Consider the following 25,696-nt stretch of genomic DNA (forward strand, 5'->3'; position numbering starts at 1 on the left):
ACCAGAACTTTGATCTTGAACCATTGATGTCTGCAAGCTATATTTATGGATATCTGATCTATGATTTTGAGGTTGGCTAACTAAAGAACTGCAGGTAGCATCATGACCATCTTCAGTTGCAAACACCTTAGACGGGCTACCTTTCTCACTATAACAAGAAGCGCTGCTGTTGGGAAATGGTATGCCAATACCATTATCATCATTACAAGCTACAAATTCTTCTAGCTCAGTTATTAGTGACAGAATATTGAGCTGCCTGTGTTCAAGCTCTGCAACACTGCTGTGTTCCTTTAATGACTCTTGTGAACCATTCGATATTTTTTCGTCTGTTTTATGTTTTCCTTTTACATGCTCAGGATCATTTTCTTGCAGCTGCTTGTTCATGGAAGGAGAATTACCACCCTAGAATAACAACAATATAACATTAACAAACGAAGACCAGTCATCATAAGAATCATTTGTTACAGAGATTAAATCTAGATGAAATTAATTTCATTGAGATTAAAAGTTTAAAGTACAAATAGAGGTCAAATTAAGTAAAAATAGTCAAACATTCATCAAGTACTAAATATAACCATAATTTTTTAAGAAGCGTTGATAAAATCTTTTCGACATAGGAATTCTATTGAAGTTGATAACCTTAAATTTGGAATTAACTTCCATAGTTGGGGGTTAGGATTAAAATACAAACTAAATTATTTATCAGAGACTGTTGGTGTCAACTGTTGGTGTCGACATATTTCTTGGAATATGTATGTTTAGACATTTTGTTGAAGAAGTACCATAGAAATGGAGGCTTTGACAAAAGGGGCAAGTAAATGAAGAATTTCTTAGGAGAAAGCAAGATGTTGCTAGAGGATAAGCGAACAGTGGAAAAAATGATAGAGATAAAAGAAAAGATAATACCACGAGATTAGAAAAAGAGAAGTAAAATAAATTGCCAAGAGATGGAATAAGAACCAGCGCAGGAGTTGGAGATAAGGAAGCAATAGAGAGGTTTATGGTGTAGTAAAGATAGACAATTTAATGGACAGAGAAAAGAGAGAACCGATAAGGGATTGCAGATTTTTTTTTTAAATGGAAGACTACAAAATGAGAGAGCATAGGGTGCACATAACAAAAGAGAGAGAAGAGTATTGCCCTTGGAATGTTAAATGAGAGCAGAGTAGGCACAGAGACCAAGAGGAAGTGTAGAGCAGGTTGAAAACTTGAAAAAGTGTACAGGTTATGGGAAAGTGGACAGAGACCAAAATAAATAAGACAAATGCCAGAATTGGACTGTGTAAGGAATATAACATTTTAAAACAATTGCAGATTTTGAGAAGTGTGTGGAAGGAGAGAATGGAGGCTGCTTGAAGATGGAAATGAGAATGTGCACAATAAAGAGAACATGAAGAGAGGAGTGTGCAGATGGTTCTATGACTTAAGGTAGTGTAAAGAGTGAGAGTAGAAAGGTGTGATTGTAATGAAGGAACGATTTTGTAACAGAATGGTTTCTCTGAAGATAACAGAGAGGTGAATTTTTATTCTGGATGTAGATTTAAAAGCAGGTTTTGAAATTGAATGAAATGAATTTGTGTTGTTTTATTTGCAATTGTATATCAGTAGTGTGTTGTGGCTGCGAGATTGGGCTTCTGCGCTATCAAGTCTCCTATAAATTTCTTGACTCTATTTATTAATTTAAACTCTAATGCTATGGTTTGTTTTAAGTATTGTTGTAATTTTCTCTTTTTTTAATTTTACAAATGTTTCCTTTAACTCATGGAAATTTATTGACTCTACTTAAACTCTAAAATTGTGGTTTGTTTTAAAATCATTGCTATCCCCAAAACAAATCTCCACATTAATTGTCATACCCATACAAAACTTGCTATTAAACATAGTTTTTCTCCAAACTAAACAAGAGACAATTGCAGACAAACAGAAATATCAATTTGGTTGAGAAAAAGAGAATAGTCTTCATATCATAGTTGTTGCTATGCATCATTGGTAGTCCATGTCTACTTGGAGAAATCGCTAGACCCTATAATTGGTCCTTTTGAAGTTCTATGGGATCTTTGGTGACTCCAGTTGTGGGAGATAAGTGGTGAGAGCCAATGGTATGCCTCTTAACTAGCATAGTTGTTGCCATGCATCATCGGTAGCCCTAGGTTCCCTGGAGAAATCACTAGACCCTATAATTGGTTCTTTTCAAGTTCTATGGGATCTTTGGTGAGTCAAATTGTGGGAGTCAGGTGGTGAGAGCCGAAGGTATGCCTCTTAGGTGAGGGCATGGTGAAGTCTCTCTCTTTAAGTAGCTCTGCATATCTCCATTTAGCTGGGTCCCTACAGAGGACATCCTCAATCAAAGCAACACAATGTAGTTGGCGCTCATTATAATTAACCTACCTCTACATCTAGTGCAAGAATTGGAATTCTAAAGTACCCTTGTGGCTTCCAGAGAGAGGGATCTAAGACATGTTGTCCATAGCTGTGTTTATACTTTATATTGAACGCAAACAAGAGGCTAGGTGCTGTGGAGGGTTCTACAAGAAAGCAATAAGATTTTTTAACGTAAAAATAACTATCAGTTTCATTAGAACTTTGCTAAAATAAATTTGTTAATTTTAGAATGGTTTCTGCATTCAATTTATGAAAATGGGCAATATTTTTTCTTGTGTAAGTGTAATAAGGTAATGCTCGTTTTTAAGTTTATTAAATCAATTGGGATTTTATGATAGCTTTAGGGTGGCATTGTAACTTTCCTATACTTCCAACTACAATCATTTTTTAGGGTTTCCCAGCCTAATTGTTCATTTTAAAGGTTAACCAACCTAGTTATTCATTTTGAACATTACCCAACCTAGTAATCCATATGAAACATGACCTTGTTAAATTGTGTCAAAAGCTCTTGAAATGTACATTGCAAAGGTTTATAGTTCATCAACGGTCTAAGAAATATTGGACCACAACGATAGAAATGAAAAAGTTCTCATAAAAAACTGCTTGCCCTTTCGGTCAGTAAAATGTACATTACTTAATGAATTTCCCTCATTCTATATAAATGATTTTAAGTATTACTTAATAGGGTAAAATAGCATGAAGATTCCATGATATTCTCAACCAAAAAAAGATCCAGTACATTGCACTTGGAAGTCGTTTCTTATAATACCTGCTCCTGGAAAACTTCAGAAAACTTGTCAATCCTCTTTTTGTTCATCTCCATTTTGTTATTTGCAAGATTGACAAGAAAAATGATGTAGTCCCTAGGCACCAACATCTGCCCTTTGTCTGCTATAGGTACTTCCATACGTATCGAGCAGCGAAGTGCCACCATGATCCGCTTCCCAATGCTTGTGATGCCTACATTGAGATGATAGCAGAGTATTAAGTTCAAAGTCCAAAATTCTACTTCCACAAAGTTTACCCATCACATTAACAACCATATAGTTTCATGTCCATTTCCAGAGCCACCAACCAGGCTTACATTACTTCCATAAAAATACTCTTTAAGCTGGACTGATGGTGCACGAATATGTACTCCATGAAATTGGTCACATGTTCAATATCAAACTAGGTTAGGGTTGTAAATTCTCGTTAAACAATATAGAAGGTAACTAAAAAAACCTACATTGTTAAAAAGTATACAAGTTAAGTGAAAAACATATTGATACAGACCACTCTGTTCTGAGTGAAAGCTGCTACTAAACCAGTGAAAAATAAACACTAAAAACAACCAAAATTTTCATTTCTGGACTGAATTAAAGCATAGATTCCTATGTTACCCCGAGTTTCTGGGACGGGGGAACGGGGAAATGGGTTTCCAGAACGTTTTTTTTTTCCTAGAACAAGGGACGGCTATATATATATATATAATCTTTTTTTCCTTGCTCAGACCAAAATCGAAAAACTCTTTCAGCTTTAACCAGTATTTTTCTTCCCTGTGCACTGCCGTGAAAACACCTCCCATCCACCAAGCTAATGTTTTTATTTTTTGTTTTGGGAATGACTTATGATATAGAAATAGTATTATATCGATATCATACATAGTATATCGAATTGATATAATATGTCGATATAATATTATATGGAAATCGACAGTGAAATGGAAACCAGAAACTGTGAAAGTAAAAAAAAATTAAAAAATTTAATCGCTTACTGAGTTTGTAAATTATTATATTATTTAATATTTATTAATAATTATTAATTATTAAAAATAAAAATAAAATTACTGGCTTTCTATCAGCGATCAGGGATTTTCTTTAAAAAAATTTAATTGTTTTCTTTAATAATAATTTTTAATTGCAGCGTCTGAAAAATGAAAAATATTTTTTATAAAAAAAATTGTTTTTTAATTGTCCCTACCGCCGGAAACGGCCATTCGTCCTCAGGACATTCACGGGACAGCTTGGGCGTCCCCTACCGTCCCAGGGACGGTCAACTGTCCCCGAAAAAAAGGTTGACCGTTTCCGAGTTTCTGGGATGGTTTCCGAAAATTTTCAGGGATCGGGGACAGCTTGGAAACGTTTCCAGCCGTCCCCAAGTCCCCAAAACAGTTTCTGTTTCCGGAACGTGTGCCTTTAGGCCAGAAACGCATTTCCGGGTAACACTGATATTAAATTCTCTTAAAATGTCTTCCCAAGACCAGACATCAAAACTCTACCCTTTCCAGCAACCCGCTACTACTAATAAACAAAAAGAAAGCATTATAAAATGGGCAAATTCTATTAATTAACTATGACAGTTATAAATCCCAAAAATGGAAGTTATAGCAAAAAACAAGAATGCTGACATTCCAAACAAGATCCCGGTAAATTTTCCTTCAAAGTGTTCTCTCACGATCCTTTGGTCCAACCTGAAACACCATTTAATCTTCCAATCCTTGCACTTCCAAGGTCAAAAGCCAGTGATGGTTCCACTGTCAGTGTAGGCTGGCAGAGCCATGTGCACACACTAATGTAGAACTAACAAAGTGATCTCTGTTGCTATCACCAACACACCTGAACCTCCTTGCCTTGTCCTGCTCATGTTCTGCACCATTGCACTCAGACTGAGTTAAGGCTGTTACCTTTAAACAGACTCTCGATGGCATACCTTGAGGATTTTCCATGATTTTGTCAATCCTTTCATGACCTATTATTCCTCCTAATCCAGTGAGAGCTGATTGTAAATCCCACTTGATTTCTTTAGTCACACTATCTGTAAACAGAATTGTTACCTTTAGACTTTAGACATATTCAATATTTGTGCTTTGCTCCCATGCCATTTGGTACTTCCCATCTGGTCTTCAATTTGGATCCTTTGGTCAGCATCTACAACCTTTTGAATCATCATTCAAGATCGCCCACTAATCTAATTGACAACCCTTTGTTTCTTTAGACCTCTCAAAACTAGCATAACTCCATTTGTTTGCTCTAGTATTGTCTTTCAATGTTTCTCTATCGAGTTCAATTAAATGAATCAACTGCATCTTCATCATCCATCTCTTGAGGTACACTTGTGACCTCATCTATTTACTGTCAATGTAGCTCTTCTTCACACCTCACTCTTCAAACCATTTGCCCTTTTGGCTCCCAAACATGCTTCTAGCTCACTTACTGGCTTATTTAGAGTTCGTTTTTTCTCATCAAGCCCAAGTCTAGCTTCTGCTAAGAGAGACAAAGTTGACATTTTGAATGCCCCTTGTTTCTATAGTTTCAAGAATCTCTCTTCTGCTCATGTTGCACTTCACAAGTGTTCTCCTTGCCATGATGGATAACTTCTTGGTCATACTGTCAAGGCCTTCCCAATAGCAAACGACAAGCAACCATTGACACCACATCACCTAGAACTTAATGTTCATAAAGACCAATTTTGAAAGCGACAAAACAAGATTTTTCCACCAATAAATTGTAATCCTTTTTCAACTAGGCACTCTTATAAGGGGTTGACATTAGAATTCTAATGTGTTTACCATTTCTATACTTTGCCAAATTGTTGAAAGATCCACCATCTACAATCACTTTGCACATTTTGTACTTACACTTGCATTTTGTTTGAAAGACACTCTTTCTCTTCCAAACCACTTCTATTGTCTCTTTGTTTCCTAATATTAAGGTTATTTGTAGCTTCAAGTTCTCTCTCGTCTATACTTCAACTTCTTGTGTTGGAGGTTCATCTTCTTGAGCTACCATCCCCCTTTTGGGGTTTTTGAGGGCAATCTATGGCCTTATGGGCTTCATTGCATATGAAGCATTCAAATGGTTTTTAATCACCAAAAGCTTGTCCTCCTCCTTTGCCTTTGAAGCCTCTTCTTCCTCTAGAGTTGGATTTCGCATCCTCACCTTCCTCAAGCTCTTCATTCACGACAAGTTCTGAGGAACTTGCTTTTCCTGTGAAGGAAGCGTGGTGAACTATAATGAAATAACATGCATAAGAGAAGAATTTAAAAGGAAATTGCTGCAAACAATTGATAATATAATTCACTTCAAGGAGGCAGCCTCCAAAAACATGCCACTTCAAGGGAGCTACCTGCACTAGTCTTCAACAAGAACAAAACATACAATATGATGATAAAAAAGCAACCACTACCTCCTATAAATACCATGCTATTGTCATGGATAACACCCGGGCTGACCTAACTACCTATATAAAACTATGTAAATGATCATTTAACAGAATTTAAGGGCTATGTTAGCCACAAGTTGGCTACACAAATCCCCATGTGCACTATAGGTTAAGGGCATAGCATGCCCATCCCTTTAAAACCAACATTGCCCTCAACATTGACAAAGACAACACGTGTTGGGAAGTTAAGAAGAGAATGGAAACAAAGACAAGAATATCAAGGATTGCTAAGTTACCAGAAACGCAATTGGAAAGCATCGTTTCGTGTTTCAACAACCGAAACGCGTTGCCTGTCATCAATGCCGTTTCTAAGCTGTCAGAGTTGTTTCCAAGTGTTGCAAAGGAGTTTGGAAAAAAATAATCATTGCATGTAGGCTTTTCCTACCTATGGAATTAATACACTAGACTTAAAGTAAGTAGGTATATGGTGAGTTAATGTGCAAAGAATTAGTTTTTTTAATATTAAAGTGCAGACCATTCCCAGTCAACAATTAGTTCCAGTAGCTTTTTAATATTAAATTGCTTTAAAGTTATGAATATCTAAAAAATAGTTATTAGTTTTTAATGTTAAATTGCTATATACCCATAAATATTTTTAAAAACAGTTGGGCACTATCAAAAATATAAAATTATTTACGTTTTCATAAAATTAGCATGCATTTGTAAAATTAATTAATGATTAATTTTTTAAATATATATACATGCATACATGCATATATATACATACATGCATACAAATATACATATACATATACATATTCACGTGCAACCTTTAAAAATTCCATTTCTCGTTTCTGTTAACATAGAGGGATTGAGGGCCAGAAATACCACAAGACTCATACTCTAGGTCAGGGTGTCAAGGACGAACAATGGGCATGCCAGTAAAGAAATGTCCGAAATGACCAACAAATACAGCAGTGAAGAAGGGGAAGAATAGAAGGCATGACAAGATGGCAAAGTCCAAAACTCGGATAGAAAGAAGGGAAAAGCGGAGTTGGAAAGAAAGGCTATTCAGAAGGGAAAACACCCAGTAAACAAGACCACGGGAAACACACGAAAACAGACCTAATATCTATAAACTTATATTAACTAAAAATGGGACATGACAATTACAGCATACGTTCTCTTAAATATCTTCCGCAGTATTCAAACTCTTCCATTTCCAACAACACACTACAGCTTTTTTTTTCAAGTAAACCTAAATTGGGCAAACTCTAGTAATTACCTATCACAGTTACAAATCCACACAACAAAATTCCAATTTTTAGAACTGACGGGAAATTGGATAATATTCAGCACCAATTTGTCTGTTATAAATCACGAATGAATTAATGGGTTCCACAAGGGCATCTCATACACCAAAATCGGTGTCCCCGTGACCACAACCAGAGTGAGAGGTAGAAATGTAAATCTTGTTGAGCAATATGTAAGATAAATAAGAAAGCAATCTTCCCCGAGCTAAGCCTCATACATTAAATTGGTGACTCAATGTTCAAAACCAGAGGAATGGGATTATAATTAAACACCTTGTTTAACAACATATAAAGTAAATGAAAAGACAATTACTTTGCAGGACTCCACAAGCGGGTCTAATGCATCCAGTTGGGGTCTATAAAACTACCTTCAGCTTTACATTTGAATGAACACCGTGCTAATGCAACCCACATCCTCCCCACTGAATTAATGACGGCAATGAACGAAAAATGGAAACAAAAAATTACCGGATTCTCGAAATCCACAAGAAATAGCAGAGGCCACAAGAGCCTGAGCTGCAGAGATATCAGAGCAATCGAGAGCCAATATAAAAGGCTCGAATCTGAAAACGACGAGACCCCCGTTTAGCAAATCCTGTGAAAACAACAAATCGAGGACTTGGTTTGCATCGGCAGTTTCGTGAGTCACAAAAATCCAGTCGCCTGCCTTCTTCTTGAGCTTCTTGTCTGCTGGGGGAAGTTCTTGCAGAATAGAAATTCTGCCAGAGCAGGAGCTGGTGGTGTAGTAGGAGGGATGTTTGTTGATAGAGTTAATGAGGTCAGTGATGGGAGCGTCAACCCCACCCTTGCGAGATTTATCAGAGGCGGCCTCCAGCGATGCCATCGCCTGTTGCTTCCGCCTCCGGAAATCCATCTAAGCCTTAAACCCTCCAAACGTTTCGCACGATAAATTTTCTTTACACTGCTCACTGCAACATTTTAAACCTCCCCTCTGCTTGCAGGTGAACTCTCGAAATAAAATTATTTATCTTAAGTTTCCTAATTAGTTGAGCATGTTCAAATAGTCTGTGTTGTATTGTATTAGTTGATTTAATATTTAGTATTTTTAGCAGACGTTTTAGTGGGGACTTTTAGGTCCGAAAAATTGTCAGTAAGTCGGAAAACTTTTGGTATGTCGGGTGTTTTTCGTCGGACGGTAGTTGGGAAGCTGTCGCTATTGCCTCCACATTTATTGGCGGAGTTTTTTAAAAATTCAATCTTCTCACCTTCGATGTTGCGTCAAAGTCATATTTGTGTCGTGTCATTTATGAGCGGCAAGTTAATCGTAGCATACGAGCACTACCTGTAGCCACCTCAAATCAAAAGACAGTTGTGTTGTATTGGGCAATGTGTGGAGGTTGGCTGGTATTTTCATCTGCATTTGGCAATTCATTGTTTAATGCAAGAAGAGAAACAGATTTGTGGTGTGTTTGTGGGCGAATGACAGGTGATTTGCTTCAAGGTTTAATGGTTTTCATATTGAGCAGACAGGGACCGTGAATGCACCGTGAGTAGGTAGGGCACCGTGAAACAGGCAAATAGGCACCGTAAGCATTGGTAGACAATCGGACAGGGAAGGGCCTTACAGCTAGTGGATCCCACAAAAATTTCACGGGTGCCTTTTCTCCACCTTTGTATGCATTTTTGCATTCTTTTAACTTTACTTTGTCGGTTCTTTGGCAAATGGAGGCAAAAATGGTTAAACCTACATAAAAGTCCAAACCCACACAATATTTTAACACATGAAATTAAAATAACGCAAAATGAAGGGAAATCTGGATCTGACAGGCATAGTGGCAGTAGGATCACAGGGATTAGATATGGTAGGGCAGGATTGAAGTACACAAGGTTCACAGTGGCTAAATACAAAGATTTTTCCAAAACATTTAGGAATAATGGAATATATAATGAACAACAAAATGACAAATGAGTCTCATTTACAACTGAAAGTGTTGTCAAACCTTCTAAGTCAAGATAGTTTAACAGAATTCTAGAGATCTTTGTTAATAAGATCATTTCAAACAAATGCATCAAAGTATACAAACATTGAAGAAAGGCTGATTTTCGTAAATGAAAAACAATATAAGGGGATCTTAAGGCGCAGACAGACTCGATAGCTAAGACAAAAGAAAAAAATTCATTGTGATTTTACCAAAATTAAATTTCAGTAACGAAGAGATAGCTAATAAGTTGTTTCAAAAGGGAGAACCAATTGGCCAAGCTGAGTATAAAGGAAAAGAGAAGTTGATAGGGGACACAGAGGATCTCGAGTCAAATGTGGACCAGATAGAAGGGATTGTGGGCAAAATAGAAGAGCTCATGACAAACAAGAAGGGCACTGGAAAAGTGACGCAAGAACTTTATAGCCCCACATCCACACCTCTTATATGATCATTAGATTTGTATGTAGAAGAGCTCATGAGATTGAAGAACAGACTTGAAATATTAGAATCCAAGGGGAGATTTGAAGATAGCAAAGCAAAAATGGTGATAGAATCCAATTGCAAGTTGGAAAAAGAAAATAAAATACTAAAAGAACAAATTCTAAATCTTCAAATTAACATGGAGAGGGGTCAGCAAGATTTGAACACTCTAAAACACGAGTTAGTTCAACTAAAAACAACTGAAAACAAGAAGCCAACAACGAAGGAAGGAGAAAATGTAATGAGGTGATCTAATTAGCATTGGTAGACCTAGAGTCAAAAGAAAATCAGCTAAGAGAACAAATAGAAGAGGTCAAGTCATGGTCACAAGTGGTAAGGGGGCCAGCAAGCGAGCAGAGAGGAATCATTGAAAAGCAAGTCAAAAGACAACTAAGGGAAGAAAAAGATAAGCAGAGGAAGGCTGCAAACATTATAATTAAGGGTTTAAGGGACTTTGGTGAGAAAGAGAGAACTGATATTCTCACTAGAGACTTCCTTAAAGGCAAACTACAGTGGTCGGGGTATATCCAACAAGCAAATAGGATTGGAAAGAAGATAGATGGAGGTAGAGATAGACATGTAAGAGTCACCTTAAGAAATTTAGAGGATAATAACGTGATCCTAAAAAACGGAGGATTGCTTAAAGGCACGTACATTTATTTAGATGATGATTTGATCTTCGATCAACAAGAAGAATAAAGGAAAGAATGGGAGAAAGTAAAAACAAAAAGAAATGAGGGAAAGTGGGCATGGTTGAAGAATGGGAAAGCCCAAATCTTTGGGCGTTTTTTAAACAAGAAATAGGGATTAGGGGCCCCACAGTATTACTTACACGTTGTAAGTTGGAATTGCAGAGGATATCCATGGAGGAGAGGACCTGGGTTGGGGCCCATAGCAAATGGAAAAGATATTATCATTCTCACAAAAACACATGAACATGATGGTTGCAAAGTTCCAGATTTTGAAGGATTTAAGAAAGTTTTGGTTTGGAACAAAGGGAGTGAAACGGGCAAAGGTCATGGCGGAGTTGCAATTCTAATAGATGAGAAGTGGCAGGCAATTGTAAAAGTGGAAAAAAAAAGACACTAATAAACAATACATATGGCTGCAAATAACAAAGAATGGGGTGACTTTCATATTGGTCGCTTGCTACTTTGCTCCAAAAAACTCAAAGTTTTATAAGAAGAGGAACTTAGACAACGAAGACCCTTATGCATCGCTAATAAAAGATATCTCTATTTTCAATATGTTTGGTGACATAGTGCTAATGGGAGACTTTAATGCAAGGACAACTAATAACCAGTCCCTTCAGTTGTGGGGCAATGAAGCAAGAGGGGAAAACAATCCTCTTTGGCTGGAAGAAGGTAGAGATCAACATTGGGAAAGAACCTCTCAAGATGGTAAGGGTAGTGTGGCAGAATTACTTGGCCTTTGTAGTTTATTTGGCTTGGTCATTTGCAATGGCATGAAAGATTGGCCAAGATCGGGGGGCATCACATGTAATACTTATAATGGCCAAAGTGTTGTGGACTACGTGATTTGCTCACAAAGTTTTATTTCTAGATTGTTGAAGTTTGATATTGGGGACTGCCCTATTGAGCTGAAATCAGATCATTCACCTCTTCTTGTTAAACTAGGCATTTCTCCATGCAGTCAACACAATGGGCAGGTTCACCACATGCAAAAGATGGGCCCTTCCAAGGGAAAAATCCTTATAAATCAAAAGAATAAATAAATCCTTAGCGTTGATCTTAAGCAACAGTTACACAATCTGAAGTATAACAGAAAGGTTAAGGCGACCAATAAGATAGGGGCCCACATTCATAGCAGCCAGCTGATTCCATTAATCCACAAGGCTCTAAGGTCATGCAAAAGATCTCAATCTAAGACGAGGGTTGCAAACACTTTTCTGGCAAATCCATGGTATGATGAAGATTGTAAGGTAACCAAGAGATCGCTAAAAGAGGGTGGAATGGACAAAGAGTGCAAGAAAAAATATGTAAAATTGGTGCAATCAAAAAAGGAAAAATATGTTCATAAAAGAAGGAAGGAACTAATTTCTCTTGGAAGGCATAATCCCAAGGGGTTTTGGAAGGAGTTGCAGCAAAAGAAAAAGAAGACTGAAAATAGCATTACAGATGCGCAATGGTTGGAATATGCCAAGATCCTTTATGAACGCACTCATGAGAAAAACTATCCACCTATTGTTAACACTTCAATGAAACTTTTCACAACGAAGGATATTCACCAAGGCATAAAGAATTTAGTGAGTGGTAAAGCACAGGACATAGATGGGTTACAAGCTGAATTCTTAAAATGGGGAAGCGAGATTCTCGCCCCTCATATAAGGAGAATTTTCAATAACATCATTTAGAAAGGTTTCTTGGGGGAATGGACAACTAGTGTGATCATTCCTCTTTTTAAAAATGGGGATATCAATAACCCTTCTAACTATCACACGATTATGGTCAATCCTAACTTTGGAAAGCTCTTTGGGAGCATGTTAGAACGTAGGATTAACAGCTGGGCAGAGAAGGAAGGTAAAAGGGCTAAAGGGCAGGCATGTTTCAGGGCAAGAAATTCTACCATTGATCACTGCATCACTCTTTGACTCTTGATAGAAAGAATTTGGAACTCAAGGTGAGGAAGCTTATTGTTGTTTTGTGGACTTGAAGAAAGCTTTTGAAACGATACCTAGAGATAAACTATGGAACATAATGAAAGAGCTAGACATACCAGATGGGTATAGAGCTGCAGTTAATAGATTATATGAGAAGGTTAGAGCTAAAATCAAAACAAGTGAAGGCATGTCAGAGTGTTTTGGAAGTGATATTGGAGTTAAACAGGGCTACCCTCTATCTCCCATGTTTTTTGGGTTATACATTGACAAGTTAGAAGCTTGGTTAAGCAAGACAAAGGGTGAGGGTGTTCAGTTGGTAGGTTATGTCGTGAAACTCCTTTTGTATGTTGATGATCTTATCCTAATTTCAAAAACTACTCATGGGTTAAGAGAACATTTGAAAGTTTTAGAAGACTTTTGTCAGGAGGTTGGGATGCAAGTGAACATATCCAAGACCAAAATCATGATTTTCTCATTAAAAAGAAAAGACATAAAAGTTACCTTTCTTTTTTAAGGCACCCTATTGGAAATAGTGAAAGAATACAAGTACCTTGGGATCGACTTTCACTACAAGCTCAGTTGGGAGACTTGTAGGACAAAAAGGATATGAGGAGGTTGGAAAGTCTCATACTTACTTAAAAATAGGTGCAGAAAAGTGAAACTTTGGGATCGGGAAACCAAAAAAACCCTTTTTGGTCTTCTAGTCACACTGGTTGTTCTCTATGGTTGTGAAGTATGGGGTAGTAGCGTGTCGAACTACAATTGGAGGCAACTAGAAAGAATCCAGAAGCATTTAATAGCAAGTAATCTCAAAGTTAAAAGCACGATCCCGTATGAAATTTTGTTAGTTGAAGCAGGTATTTTTCCTTTGGAAGCCTCGGCTATAACCCGATTGATATGTTATTTAAAGAAAGTTGTGAACATGGATAAGATATTAAAGAATTTAATTTGCAAACAAAAATTACTTATCAGAAGAAAACCCAGACAAAGATATTAAAGCATTTAATTTGCAAGCAAAAATTACCTGTCATTCGTCGATGGCCCTTTAAATAAGACTAAACCTCCCACCACACCACAACTTACTGGTTAGTCGCGAGAATGATCAAAGAAAACACACAAAAACATGTGAATGGATGAATGAATGAAATATTTTAATGACGTCCACGAGACTGATCAGTCTATGGGATCAAATATAGCATTCTTAATTAATCTTCAGATTCTTTTCCCTGCCCAATCTTCTACTATTGATTTGGGCATAGTAGGCCCCCCATAATACCTGATAATACAACTGGTAGTAGCTCATATAATGCAGGTATATCCTCCCATGCTATCAAGCCATCATGAATAAAAACATCCTCCTCAAAAAATCGCTGCACTGCTGTTGTCCCCCGGGCTCAGTCATATGTCACCAGATCCCCTCGGATAGGGATGTGTAAGATTCACCACACATCCTCTAGTGTCACGGTGATCTCCCCCTGTGCTAGGTGAAACGTACAAGCCTCACTGTGCCATCGCTCTGCCAATGTTGTCATCAAATCGTGATTCGTTTGAATCATGGGCATATACATCACATCGTATAGGCTCGTCACTGCAATGCAATCAATCTCGGTCTCTGTCAGTCGATCTCTCAACTGTTGTGTGGCTGGATGCCTCTCCCGCATCTGTAAGATGAGAATATCCTACTACACAAGCACATCAACCATTATCATCAATTGTTTTGTTTCAAACTTTCTTAAGTTTAAACCTAACTATCAACAGATACTTTGATCAAGTATCTTCGGGTCTCAACAGGTAAGCAATCATGGCACACCTAGACTACAATAGACATTTATCCTAATGACCTAAGTCTCAACGAGGCTGCTATGGTTCAAAACAACTAACCTCTCCATCAATCCATCATTGGCATCAAGAGATTCTTTTTCTAAAAACATTGGGGCATTTATTTTTCAGACAATAGCGCTACTCTGCTAACAATCGTGCTACAACAACTACACATTAGCGCTAAACAAACAATCGCGCTATAACAACTACGCAATAGCGCCATTTCAAAACAATAGCGCTACAAGAAGGAATCAATAACACTCAAACTACATTAGCGCTAAAACAACTACTCAACTGCGCTACAACTTGCAAAAGCGCTAAAACCACTATGCGATAGCGCTACAACAGCACAATAGCGCTAGTTTAATTGACAACAATGCCAAAACATAGTTTTAGTGCTATTGTTTTGACTCAACTTAGACACTTCAAAACAAACATAAAAAATGCATGAAAAAAAAATTCAAATTTACATACCGTTGGTTCGTAGTCATCTAGCCGTTGGAATCGACGAAGCCGCTCTAGCCGATGATCTGCTATCGGTACCGACATCCTGACTGTTGCTTGCTCTTTCAAAGAGGTCCCTATTAGAGCTCTAAAATAACTGTGGAGATGAATGCAAATGACCTTATTTTTACCCTTTCACCCCCATATATACCCTTCGTCCTAACCCTAATTTTACCCCGCTCACCGTTGTGGTCCTCGTGAACTTCCAGTACCTCCCATTTCTCTATTTTATTTCCAATTTCTTCCATTCTTTCACCAGTATTGCTAAATCCTTCTCTTCTACTTCCCCGCCAATTTTCATTCTTTTTTGAGAGATCGCCCGATTTTTCAAAATTTTCGACCCATCTCTCGGGGGGCATACCACCCATTAAATTAACATTTTATGGGACATATTTCTTCACACCTATTTTTCTTTCTTTGAAACAATGTGATAAACCGCACCGTCTCAAAGAGGGGCAAATGTGGTCACATAAATCTGTCCATTTTAATTAAATGAATATTTGATATTTATTTGATAAAAAATCCACTAACCATCAGTTAATTAAATTAACATTTAATTAATTCATCTTCAAACATTCTCCTATTAATTAAACAAATTATTCAAATTATTTTAATTAATTCATTAAACCAAATTCACAATTAATTAAATGAATAAATCCTATTTATTTAATTTAATCCCCTTTCCTCTTTTAAATAAATAAGTAAAACATTTATTTAAATCATTAAATCCCCCCCCCCCAAAAAACTTGCATTCTCCTAAAAATGCAAGTTGCACCTATTTGTTGAAATAAATGAATTTTATTTTAATAAAAATCATATTTTCCCTCACCCACCAAACCCACTTGCAATCTTAAACCCCTTCTGGATTCTTCTAACCTCTTCCTAATTAACCTAATCCATCCCCTAATTATTGTCACATTCCTAAGCAACTTGGAGTCACTTCTCAAACACTCCAAAGTCTTTGAAAAGTATTTAATGATTTATGTGTCTAACAAGCTAACCCCTAAAGTCTTCCAAACCACTAATGGCTCTTACATGACCATTAATGGCTCTTACATAACCATTTATGGTTAAATCCACTTGCACACATGGTTAGGGACTTTGACCCCTAACTCAACCCTCATGTAACCCACGTGTCTCCTCAAGCATTTATTGCTTTGACCATGGTTATCCTCACTAACTCTTGCACAAGAGTTTATCCATTGGATAAAAGCATTATTCTTTGAATAATAAATTTATTCACTCAACTCAACATCAATCCTACCTCCCAAGTTAACCCTCAGGTCATGTCAAGCATTTAATGTATCTTCCCTCTCCTCTCAACCCATCTCATGTTGACAGTTGCCATCCTGGGATTGGGTTGAAAGCCCTCACATGGATGTTAAACCATTCAATCCTGACCCTTGTTGAGATTACTCAATCTCAGCCATCCATTGCTCCATTTTACCTATAAATAGAGCTCGCAATCCTCATTTTCAAATGCTTAAGCATCTAGCATTTTTAGCTATCATCTTGAAAACTAGTATGCATTTAACTTATAACCAATTTTAGGGAAGAACATTTTAGCATAAATCACTAATATATTGTCATTTTGGACTAAAATAAATCTTAGTTCATTCCATAGCATGTCTAATTAGTTTGTTTTACACTTGCATGGCATAGTTAAAGCATTTCGATCTTGAACCTCCATAAGTCATCCATAGTGCAAAAAGCCGCTGAGAGCTACACTCATTTGGAACTTGGAGAGGAGAGGAACAAGGAAGGAGAAGCTACCAACATGGTAGAGAGCATTTGGAGATGTTTAGTTACATTTCTTAGATTCATTAAGCATTTCATTTGTTGTGTAGTGTCTTTCTTGATATGCTTGCTTAGGATAGTGTCTAATCTTTGATTTGCTAATACTAATGACTAACACTTGTTTCTTGTGCTTCTCTTTGTGTGTGTAGCAATCAAACAGGTTTTTCTAACAATTCTTCATTTTGCAGAGCATCAACAACTATTGCACACAATATTTCAAAATGCCAAAAAGGTTAAAAATTGTCAAGTTTAAAAATAAGGGTAACAGTTGGCTCTGATTGGGGATAAGGACCGTAAGGGACGTAAGATGAACCCAGAGGTATTGTAGATGATTAATGTGTTATCCATTGGGAAATAGATTCTGTTGGCATTCTACACTCTTATGAGAATAGTTGATGTTGTCATTGATGGCAACCAACTGGAAATCATCTAGCAACCCACCTGTAGTTACCGGCACCAGAAATAGACTTCTACATACACCAACAGACACTTCACCGACAGTGGCAACAATGCATACCGACACTCAAACCGACGTGAAATAAACTTTTGTTTATTGTTTTATAATGTAATTATCTCTTGTAAAAGCCGACATGGCATATTGTAAAAGACTCATATATGTATGAGATCTTATAGGTCATTTTGAAGAGAGAGAGAGAGAGAGAGAGAGAGAGAGAGAGAGAGAGAGAAGGGGGGGGGATATAGATGATAAGTATAAGGCAATTTTGTATAAGGTGATATAGTTGACAGCGAATATTTTGGTTATAGACTGAGCTTAAACTGGTACTCAACCTGGCATAGTTGATGCTGATCTGAAGTATTACATTGTATTGGATTTTGATAATCCATTTTGTAAGTCAGTGAGACTTCTATTTTGTAGTTGAGCAGTGAGTTCTAGGTTGCTAGCCTTCCTGCATGTGCAGGCCCCTCATTGTAAGTAATATTTATTCATTGGCTAGTGAGTGAATATTGTGGGTCACAAATCCCACTGAGGTTTTTCCCACACCAGGTTTCCTCATTAAATATCTTGTGTTGTGGTGTGTTCTCTATGTTGTCTCTATTATTCTTATTTGCTGCATTAATTCTTATTTACCAGTACACTATTTTGGGATACAAAGTTCTTAATAAGTTTAAATATTCTGTTAACCAGTTAGACACTGATTCCCCCCCCCCTCTCAGTGTCTTTGGGACTGTCGTTGATTCTAACAATTAGAATCAAAGCCTGGTCCTCTATTTTCAAAAGCCTAATAGATTGAGGAAGATTCTGACACCGGTATAGATGGAGAACTTAAGAAAACAATTGGAAGGAGCTCTTGTAGATTATGATGCAGAGAAATTGAAGAATATCAAACTTGAAGATGATCTAAAGACTGCACAGGAATTCATTAAAGGACTTCAGGAGAACTTTGCTATAGCACAAAATAAAAGAAAAAAACTTCATGAGAAGATGTAGAAAGATGGTGATGAAAAAGAAACTCTTAGAGAACTTGTAAACAAGTTGAGACAAGAAAACAATAATATGAAGAATGAAATGCAAGATATGACAATGAGGTTATGTAAAGACATTGAAGACATGAAGAAGAATGAAGAAGACTTGACTAGGAGACTCAATGATGCTAGAAATGAAAATCTAAGATTTAGTCATGAAAATGATATGTTGAAGACAGATCTGATTCACATGCAACATGATAAAACTGAGCTTATGAGACAAAAAATTTGGAAAATGAGTTGGCTACTACGAATAAACACAAATACAAATTCAAGAAAAATTCAGAGGAGCTTGATGATATGCTGAAAAGTCAGAAACCTAATGGAGATACTAATGTACTTGGATTGGAAGTTGGAGAAAGTTCTGGTACTGCAAACAATCTAGATCATAACAAACCAGTAACACAACCTAATGCTTATAAGTTTAATGGCAAATGTTTCAATTGCAACAAATATGGTCATAGAGCCAATCAATGTAGATTTAGAAATAATCAGAATATTAATGCATCCACCGGTCAATGTTCCAAATGCAACAAAGTTGGTCATAATTCAGAAAATTGCAAAATGAATGTGAAATGCTATGTTTGTGGAAGATATGGACATTTATCTAATCAATGCAGAACACAAACCGGTGTAGGATATGAAAAGGCTATTCAGAGGAATAATGTGACTTGTTATGCTTGTGACAAAATTGGACATATTGCAAAATTTTGTGGAAGCAAGACTTCACCGGCAAACAATAAAGGATCCAATTTGAAAGGCAAAGAAAAGGATGAGGTAAAGCAAGAATTTTCAAAACAATGGATTAAGAAGAGAGATCAAAAAGTTGATGAAATTGTTTCTATACTGGTATAACAGAGTAATTCTCCACCGACAGGAGATTCTTCATCCAACTAAGAAGTAACCTTTTGGGGGTATTGCAGCAAGTTGAAAATCATGCAAATTACCCTCGGTTGATGGTAACCGACTAGCATTTAATGCAGTTGGTGGAAGAATTATCATTATAAATCAGTTGATTTCCCTCATTTTCGACTCACCAAACATTCAAATTATCAAAGAGCGCGAAAACTGAGAGAAGGCATTCAAGGCGAAGGTGCGAAGTGATTTCTTCAGGCATTCAGAATATTTTCAAGTAGTAAAAGGTATTTTTCAATGGCCTCTTCTTTTGCTCCCGAGTTTATTCCGAACCCTACCATTATGGAAAATGTGAAACACCCTAGGCCCGTGTTTAAGGTAATTCCTGAAATTGCTAAGCAAGATGACTCTGTAGGGGCATTTTCGAAAATTCCTAAAGGTGTAGCATTTGTAGAAGACCCTAGGATTTATATGCATTGCAATATAGAAGAACTAGGTTCTGAGGAATTAATGAAAATGTTTACTAAGGTCATTTGTGATGAACATGGTGTTGTTAAACCCGAACACAAGATTGTGGAAACTTTAGGTTTTGTGGAGATACTGAATATCCCTCAATTTTATGAGGAAGTAGTAAGAATTGTATTGAGTAGAGTACATGGAGAATTCTTGTGGTTGGATTCTGTCTGCAAAATAACCTGACAATCAATTAGGGTAGTTACTAGTTTACCCTCAACTGGCAGCAGACCTGATAAGACCAAAAATATTCCCAACAACAAAGTGATAAGCCTAATTGGAGCAACATCTGACAATAGATCACTGATAGTAAATGATATTAAGGACATCAATGTGAGATTTGTAAGTATGGTGCTAGGATACAAGACCACACATGCAAAAAGGCTAAAATATGTTTCTAGTCTCTGTATACACGGTGCTTATGAGATGGTAAACAACAATGCAATGATAGATGTGTGTGAATGGCTAAAAGATGAACTTATTGACAATTTGAAAAATATTAAAGGAGACGAGAAAAACACATTCTGCTTTGGAAACCTTTTGGTATGCTTGATGTTGTACTTTGCTAAAGAGATCCCCAAGACTAGACTCGAAGACTTTGGCTATGATATACCGGTAGGAAAGCAACTACGGGAAGCTTTTACCGGCATGGGAACTGCTAGAGACAACAACAAAACAGACTAATTTAAAACTTTCCAAGCTAAGATGAGAGCTAGAGAAAGGTTACCACAGAGTGTAGTAGATAAATATGACAAAGAGATTTGTTTTGTTATCAAAAGAGATGAGACATGGATGGAGGCAATACTCCCTAGGACTATCTGGGTCACCGAGATGGGATATGAAGTAGATCTTACTATTCTAGAGACATATGCTAAAGCTTTATTGGAAGCACCGAGAGAACCATCAGAACAGGTCTTTGGTAGTGCCGAGACTATTAAAAGTAATGTAAATCTGTTAAAGAAAAGAAAGAAAAGAAAGAAAAGAGAAAAATAAATTAGAGATGCTTCTGAGAAAGTAAAGGAAATCAAAGAAAATGTCATGAACCTTAGTGGCATATCAACTAGTGAGTTTGAAGGACTTCAACCGAAGGCACATAGTTCACTGGTTGACACATCTTCTGGAACTGACAGTGAGAAGGCAGCAAAATTTAAATGAGTTGAAAGAAGGAAGAGAAAACCTTCACTAGTACCCTCTCCTATACCTAAGAGAACAAGGACCTTGAGAAAGAAACAACATGCAGTAAGGGGACCGCCCAAGAAACTAACACCAAAGAAGAAACAACAACTTGTTACCCCTCCTTTGAATGATTTGTTGAATGAGATAACTGGTGATGACAATTTGGCTAATGTACACAAACTATATAATACATTTAATGATTCTGACAGGGAAAGCATTGAGAACAGTATTATCTTACACCTGGACATATATAAAAAGGTTCTAATTGAAGTTGTGGATGATTTACCAAATGAACTCTATAGAAGATTGGAAGCAAAAAGGATAGCAGTGATGGAATTAGAAAAGAAACTGAAAATTGAAAAACTTCTAGCTGTACATCCTATTAATTCAAAAGAAGAAATTGATGAATTGATTTATGAGGCTAACCGATCCGTTTTTGCTAGTGGGCACCAACAAGTAAGCTTAATGGCAGGAAGAGTGAAAGAGATTGTAGATGAGACTGTAGATAATTGGGATATATTTTTTGTGGAGAAGGAAAAACAAGAGGAAATGAACCGACCTAAAAAGACATTCAAAGTGTATCAGAAGGACAAGGACAAGGGCAAAGGAAAAATTGGTGGAGTTCCAAACATCAAGATTACTGACAATCTACCACCACCACTTTGGATAAGCATCGGTACAATCAGAAGATCCACCGGTTATTGACATTGAAGGTATTACACATGATGACACAAATCTTGAATCTGAGATACTCTTTACCATGAATGTGGATACTCAGGAAGTAAATATTGTCGTGGATAAGGATAATTCAGAGGTTAAGGCAAACAATGTTGACAGTGGCAACATGGCAAAGAATCCGGTAGAAACTGTTGAAGTTGAGATCCCAATCCAAATAGAGCAACTGTTAGAAACTGAAAAACCTACCGAAGGTAAAGATGCTGGCACAGGGCCACCGGAGACAGAGATACTGATAGTTGAACTTTCAGAAAAACAAACTGAGGCAGAGGTACACATTGAGATAGAGAAACTGGCAATCACTGAGACATTAAAATAGTCTGAGAAACCTTTGTAGGTTGAGATACAAACCCAGACTGATCCACCGGAGGAAAATGCAAGCAAAGTGGTTATACCTGATGGAAGCACAAAGGTAATAAAGGTAATTGGTCAAACATCCGAAACATCTACAGGTGAATTCAAACCTACCAATGTTACAGAGGTACTTTTGGATTCAATCAAGAAGATAATGAATTACGATGCATTGGCCTACAAGGCAATTGATAACACTTTACCAGTTCTTAAATTGATTGCACCAAATTGTAACATAGATCATATTAAGGATTCTTTAGGTAAATTGGACACATTGTCCAAATTTATTGCTGACAATGTAATAATTATTGACAAAAGTGAATGGACACAATAAAGGAGAGAGTTGAAAAAGAGAAAAACAAATTCTTTGAAGACACCATAAAGAAGTGTACAGACCACTTGAATACATTATTACCGAAACTTAACTCTACAATTTTGGAGTACAAAGAGATTTATAGGGAAACATGCAAACCTCACCTTCTGACAAAGGACATAGATAAGGAGATCAGCAGAACACAGAAAAAAATCGATGACATAGCTGATAACATAATTGGTTCATCCGGACACAAATCAGTTTTTGAGCAGGAAATGACAATTTTTGAGGAGAAATTAGAGAAACTTGAGAAAGAGAAGGAAAGGATAAGGTCAAATGCTCGAGAACTTAAAAATAAACTTGGTCCCAAGTTGGACAATATTATCTCTCAGAGAATTGAAATATCTAAGGCATTACTTCAGGGAGAGCGATCACCGGAAGAACACATGCACTATCTCACCGACACAATCCAACAAATTGAGGCAACCTTGAATGACAACAAAAGGTTTATGCAGAGTCTAAATCTAGTTTTGGCAGATATTTTTCTGATTGTAACCAACTGGTTACAGACTTTGAGGTGAAATTTTTGCATTCGTTTGACTATTTTTGATAACCTTTGTCATTGATGTCAAAGGGGGAGTAGTGGAGAGAAAAATTCCTATTCAGAGGAGATCGTTTGTTCAGGGGGAGCACATCTTTTTGGAAACTTTTTGGACTTCAATTTTGGAACAGATTTTGGATTTTTCTCATGAGTGTTTCCATCAATGCCAAAGGGGGTGATTGTTGGCATTCTACACTCTTATGAGAATAGTTGATGTTGTCATTGATGGAAACCAAATGTCAATCATCTGGCAACCCATCGACAGTTACCGACACCGACAATAGACTTCTACATACACCGGCAGGCACTTCACCGGCAGCGGCAACAATGCATACCGGAACTCAAGCCGACATGGAATAAACTTTTATTTATTATTTTATAATATAATTATCTCTTGTAAAAGTCGACATGGCATATTATAAAAGACATATATGTATGAGATCTTATAGGTCATTTTGAGAAGAGAGAGAGAGAGAGAGAGAGAGAGAGAGAGAGAGAGATGATAAGTATAAGGCAATTTTGTATAAGGTGATATAGTTGACAGTGAAGGTTTTGGATATAGACTGAGCTTAAACCGGTATTGAACCTGGCACAGTTGATGTTGATGGATATAGACTGAGCTTAAATTGGTATTGAACCTGGCACAGTTGATGTTGATGGATATAGACTGAGCTTAAACTGGTATTGAACCTGGCACAGTTGATGTTGATTCGAAGTAGTACATTGTATTGGATTTTGATAATCCATTTTGTAAGTCAGTGAGACTTCTATTTTTGTAGTTGAGCAGTGAGCTCTAGGCTGCTAGCCTTCCTGCATGTGCAGGCCCCTCATTGTAAGTAATATTTATTCATTGGCCAGTGAGTGAATATTGTGGGTCACAAATCCCACCGAGGTTTTTCCCACACCAGGTTTCCTCGTTAAATATCTTGTGTTATGGCGTGTTCTCTATGTTGTCTCTATTATTCTTATTTGCTGCATTAATTCTTATTTAACGGTACACTATTTTGGGATACAAAGTTCTTAATAAGTTTAAATATTCTCCTAACCAGTTAGACATTGATTCACCCCCCCCCCCCTCTCAGTGTCTTTGGGACTGTCATTGATTTTAACAGAGTCAAGGAGAGGAGACAACAAGAGAAACCAACTGGAGAGACCAACCTCAAACCAAAAATAAAAGAGACACAACCAAAAATTCTATCTATAATATGTACATGGTAGGGACCCCTACCTCAAATTGCTCTAGGATTGTCATACAAAACCATTCACAGACTAAGAGAAATAAGCACCTCCGTGAAAAAGTGACGTGCACCTTTGTGACACCTGTAAGCTCAGTAGGTTGGCAACATTGAAAAATGTGAGATGTGGAATAATTTTGAACAAGAAGTCGAGCAACCATATCTCATCATAAAATTGTGACTCCTCTTGAATGATATTGGTGCCTCTTTCTAGAGTGTTGATAATGTGTTTTGGCATTGTGCTAAGAATATCAACTTCCTCTACCCGAAGATCCTTTTGATGATTTGGATTGAGAAATATTGACCCACGAATGGGATGACCTTTATACAATTTGCTACTTGAAGATACTTGTGCTCGTAGAAGTATTGAATCTTTTCCTTGAATGTCAACTTCTGTAGAAAAGCATTCATTTGAAAACAAAGGATTGAGGTAAACACTTTCACCATAGAATGAATCATCATTTGGAGCTTCCAAGCACCAATCTTGGATACAAAAATCATGAGAGATAACTTGACTGGACTCCTTCATTAGATCATCCACTACCTCATTCCTTGCTTCTGACTGGACTCCTTCATTAGATCATCCACTACCTCATTCCTTGCTTCATTATTGGCACAATTCCCAAAACTGTTCTCTAATATAATGTTGTCTTCTTGATCTAAAGATTCAAAAAGAGGATTTCTTCGAACCTTGAATGCTCCATCAGGCACAGATTGCACTTCTACGAAGGTTGATATATCTATGTAGCTTTCATTTTCAACTTGCTTATCAATATCCATATAGCATTCTGTATTCTTCTGACTCACTAATTCTTCTGTATGAAACTCTTCATGAAATCTGAAAGTTTCATACTTGGATTGCATGTATGATAAAGAGTGGATTCTTGGTGATTCATCTTCTTTCACTTGGGGCTGATCTAGAAGTTCATCAATATCTTCAAAAGTAAAGGTCTCCAATTCTGAAGGAAAAGAAGATATCCGTAAAGTTTCACTTGTAGTTGCCTGTCTATTAGTCATGGTAGTGAAAGGTTGCTCAAAAGTTACTGAAAGTTTGACATCATCAATGCTACTATCATCTCCATTTATTGGCGATGGAATAATAGCAATGTCTTCTCCACAAAGAAATTCATCATCTAAAGCATTAAGAAACCAACCTGGAATAAAGAATACTTGAGATTTATCTTGGGATGCTCTTTCTTCACCATCTTCTTCAAGCTTGGGCTGCATGCATGTATACATACATATGTGTGGGTGTGTGTGCGTGTGTGTGTACATATATACATATAAATATATATACACATGCACATATATATGTATATATACACACACACACACATGTATGTATCTACATATGTATATGTAAATGCATATGTATATGTATATGTATATATGTATACATGTACATATACTATGTATATATAAACATTTA

General features: G+C 36.9%; 1 protein-coding gene across 3 annotated transcripts in view; it reads right to left on the bottom strand.

The window, feature by feature from the left end:
* LOC131036210 (tRNA wybutosine-synthesizing protein 2/3/4) overlaps positions 1–8,862 on the bottom strand; it is a 172,567-nt gene extending 163,705 nt beyond the window's left edge. Inside the window, exons 1-3 of one of the 3 annotated variants that reach the window (XM_057968055.2) lie at positions 8,307–8,861; positions 3,152–3,342; positions 3–402 (exon numbers count right to left, since the gene is read on the bottom strand). In XM_057968055.2, the coding sequence (XP_057824038.2) occupies positions 3–402; positions 3,152–3,342; positions 8,307–8,712 (997 nt within the window). In that variant the 5' untranslated portion in view covers positions 8,713–8,861. Of the gene's footprint in view, positions 1–2; positions 403–3,151; positions 3,343–8,306 lie in introns of all 3 variants that reach the window. The other 2 variants (XM_059212156.1, XM_057968056.2) reach the window with 2 other exon arrangements.
* Between the last annotated feature and the right edge of the window lie 16,834 nt (positions 8,863–25,696).

This window comes from Cryptomeria japonica, chromosome 10 (genome assembly GCF_030272615.1).
Source record: "Cryptomeria japonica chromosome 10, Sugi_1.0, whole genome shotgun sequence".
NCBI classification, from domain to species: Eukaryota; Viridiplantae; Streptophyta; class Pinopsida; order Cupressales; family Cupressaceae; genus Cryptomeria; species Cryptomeria japonica.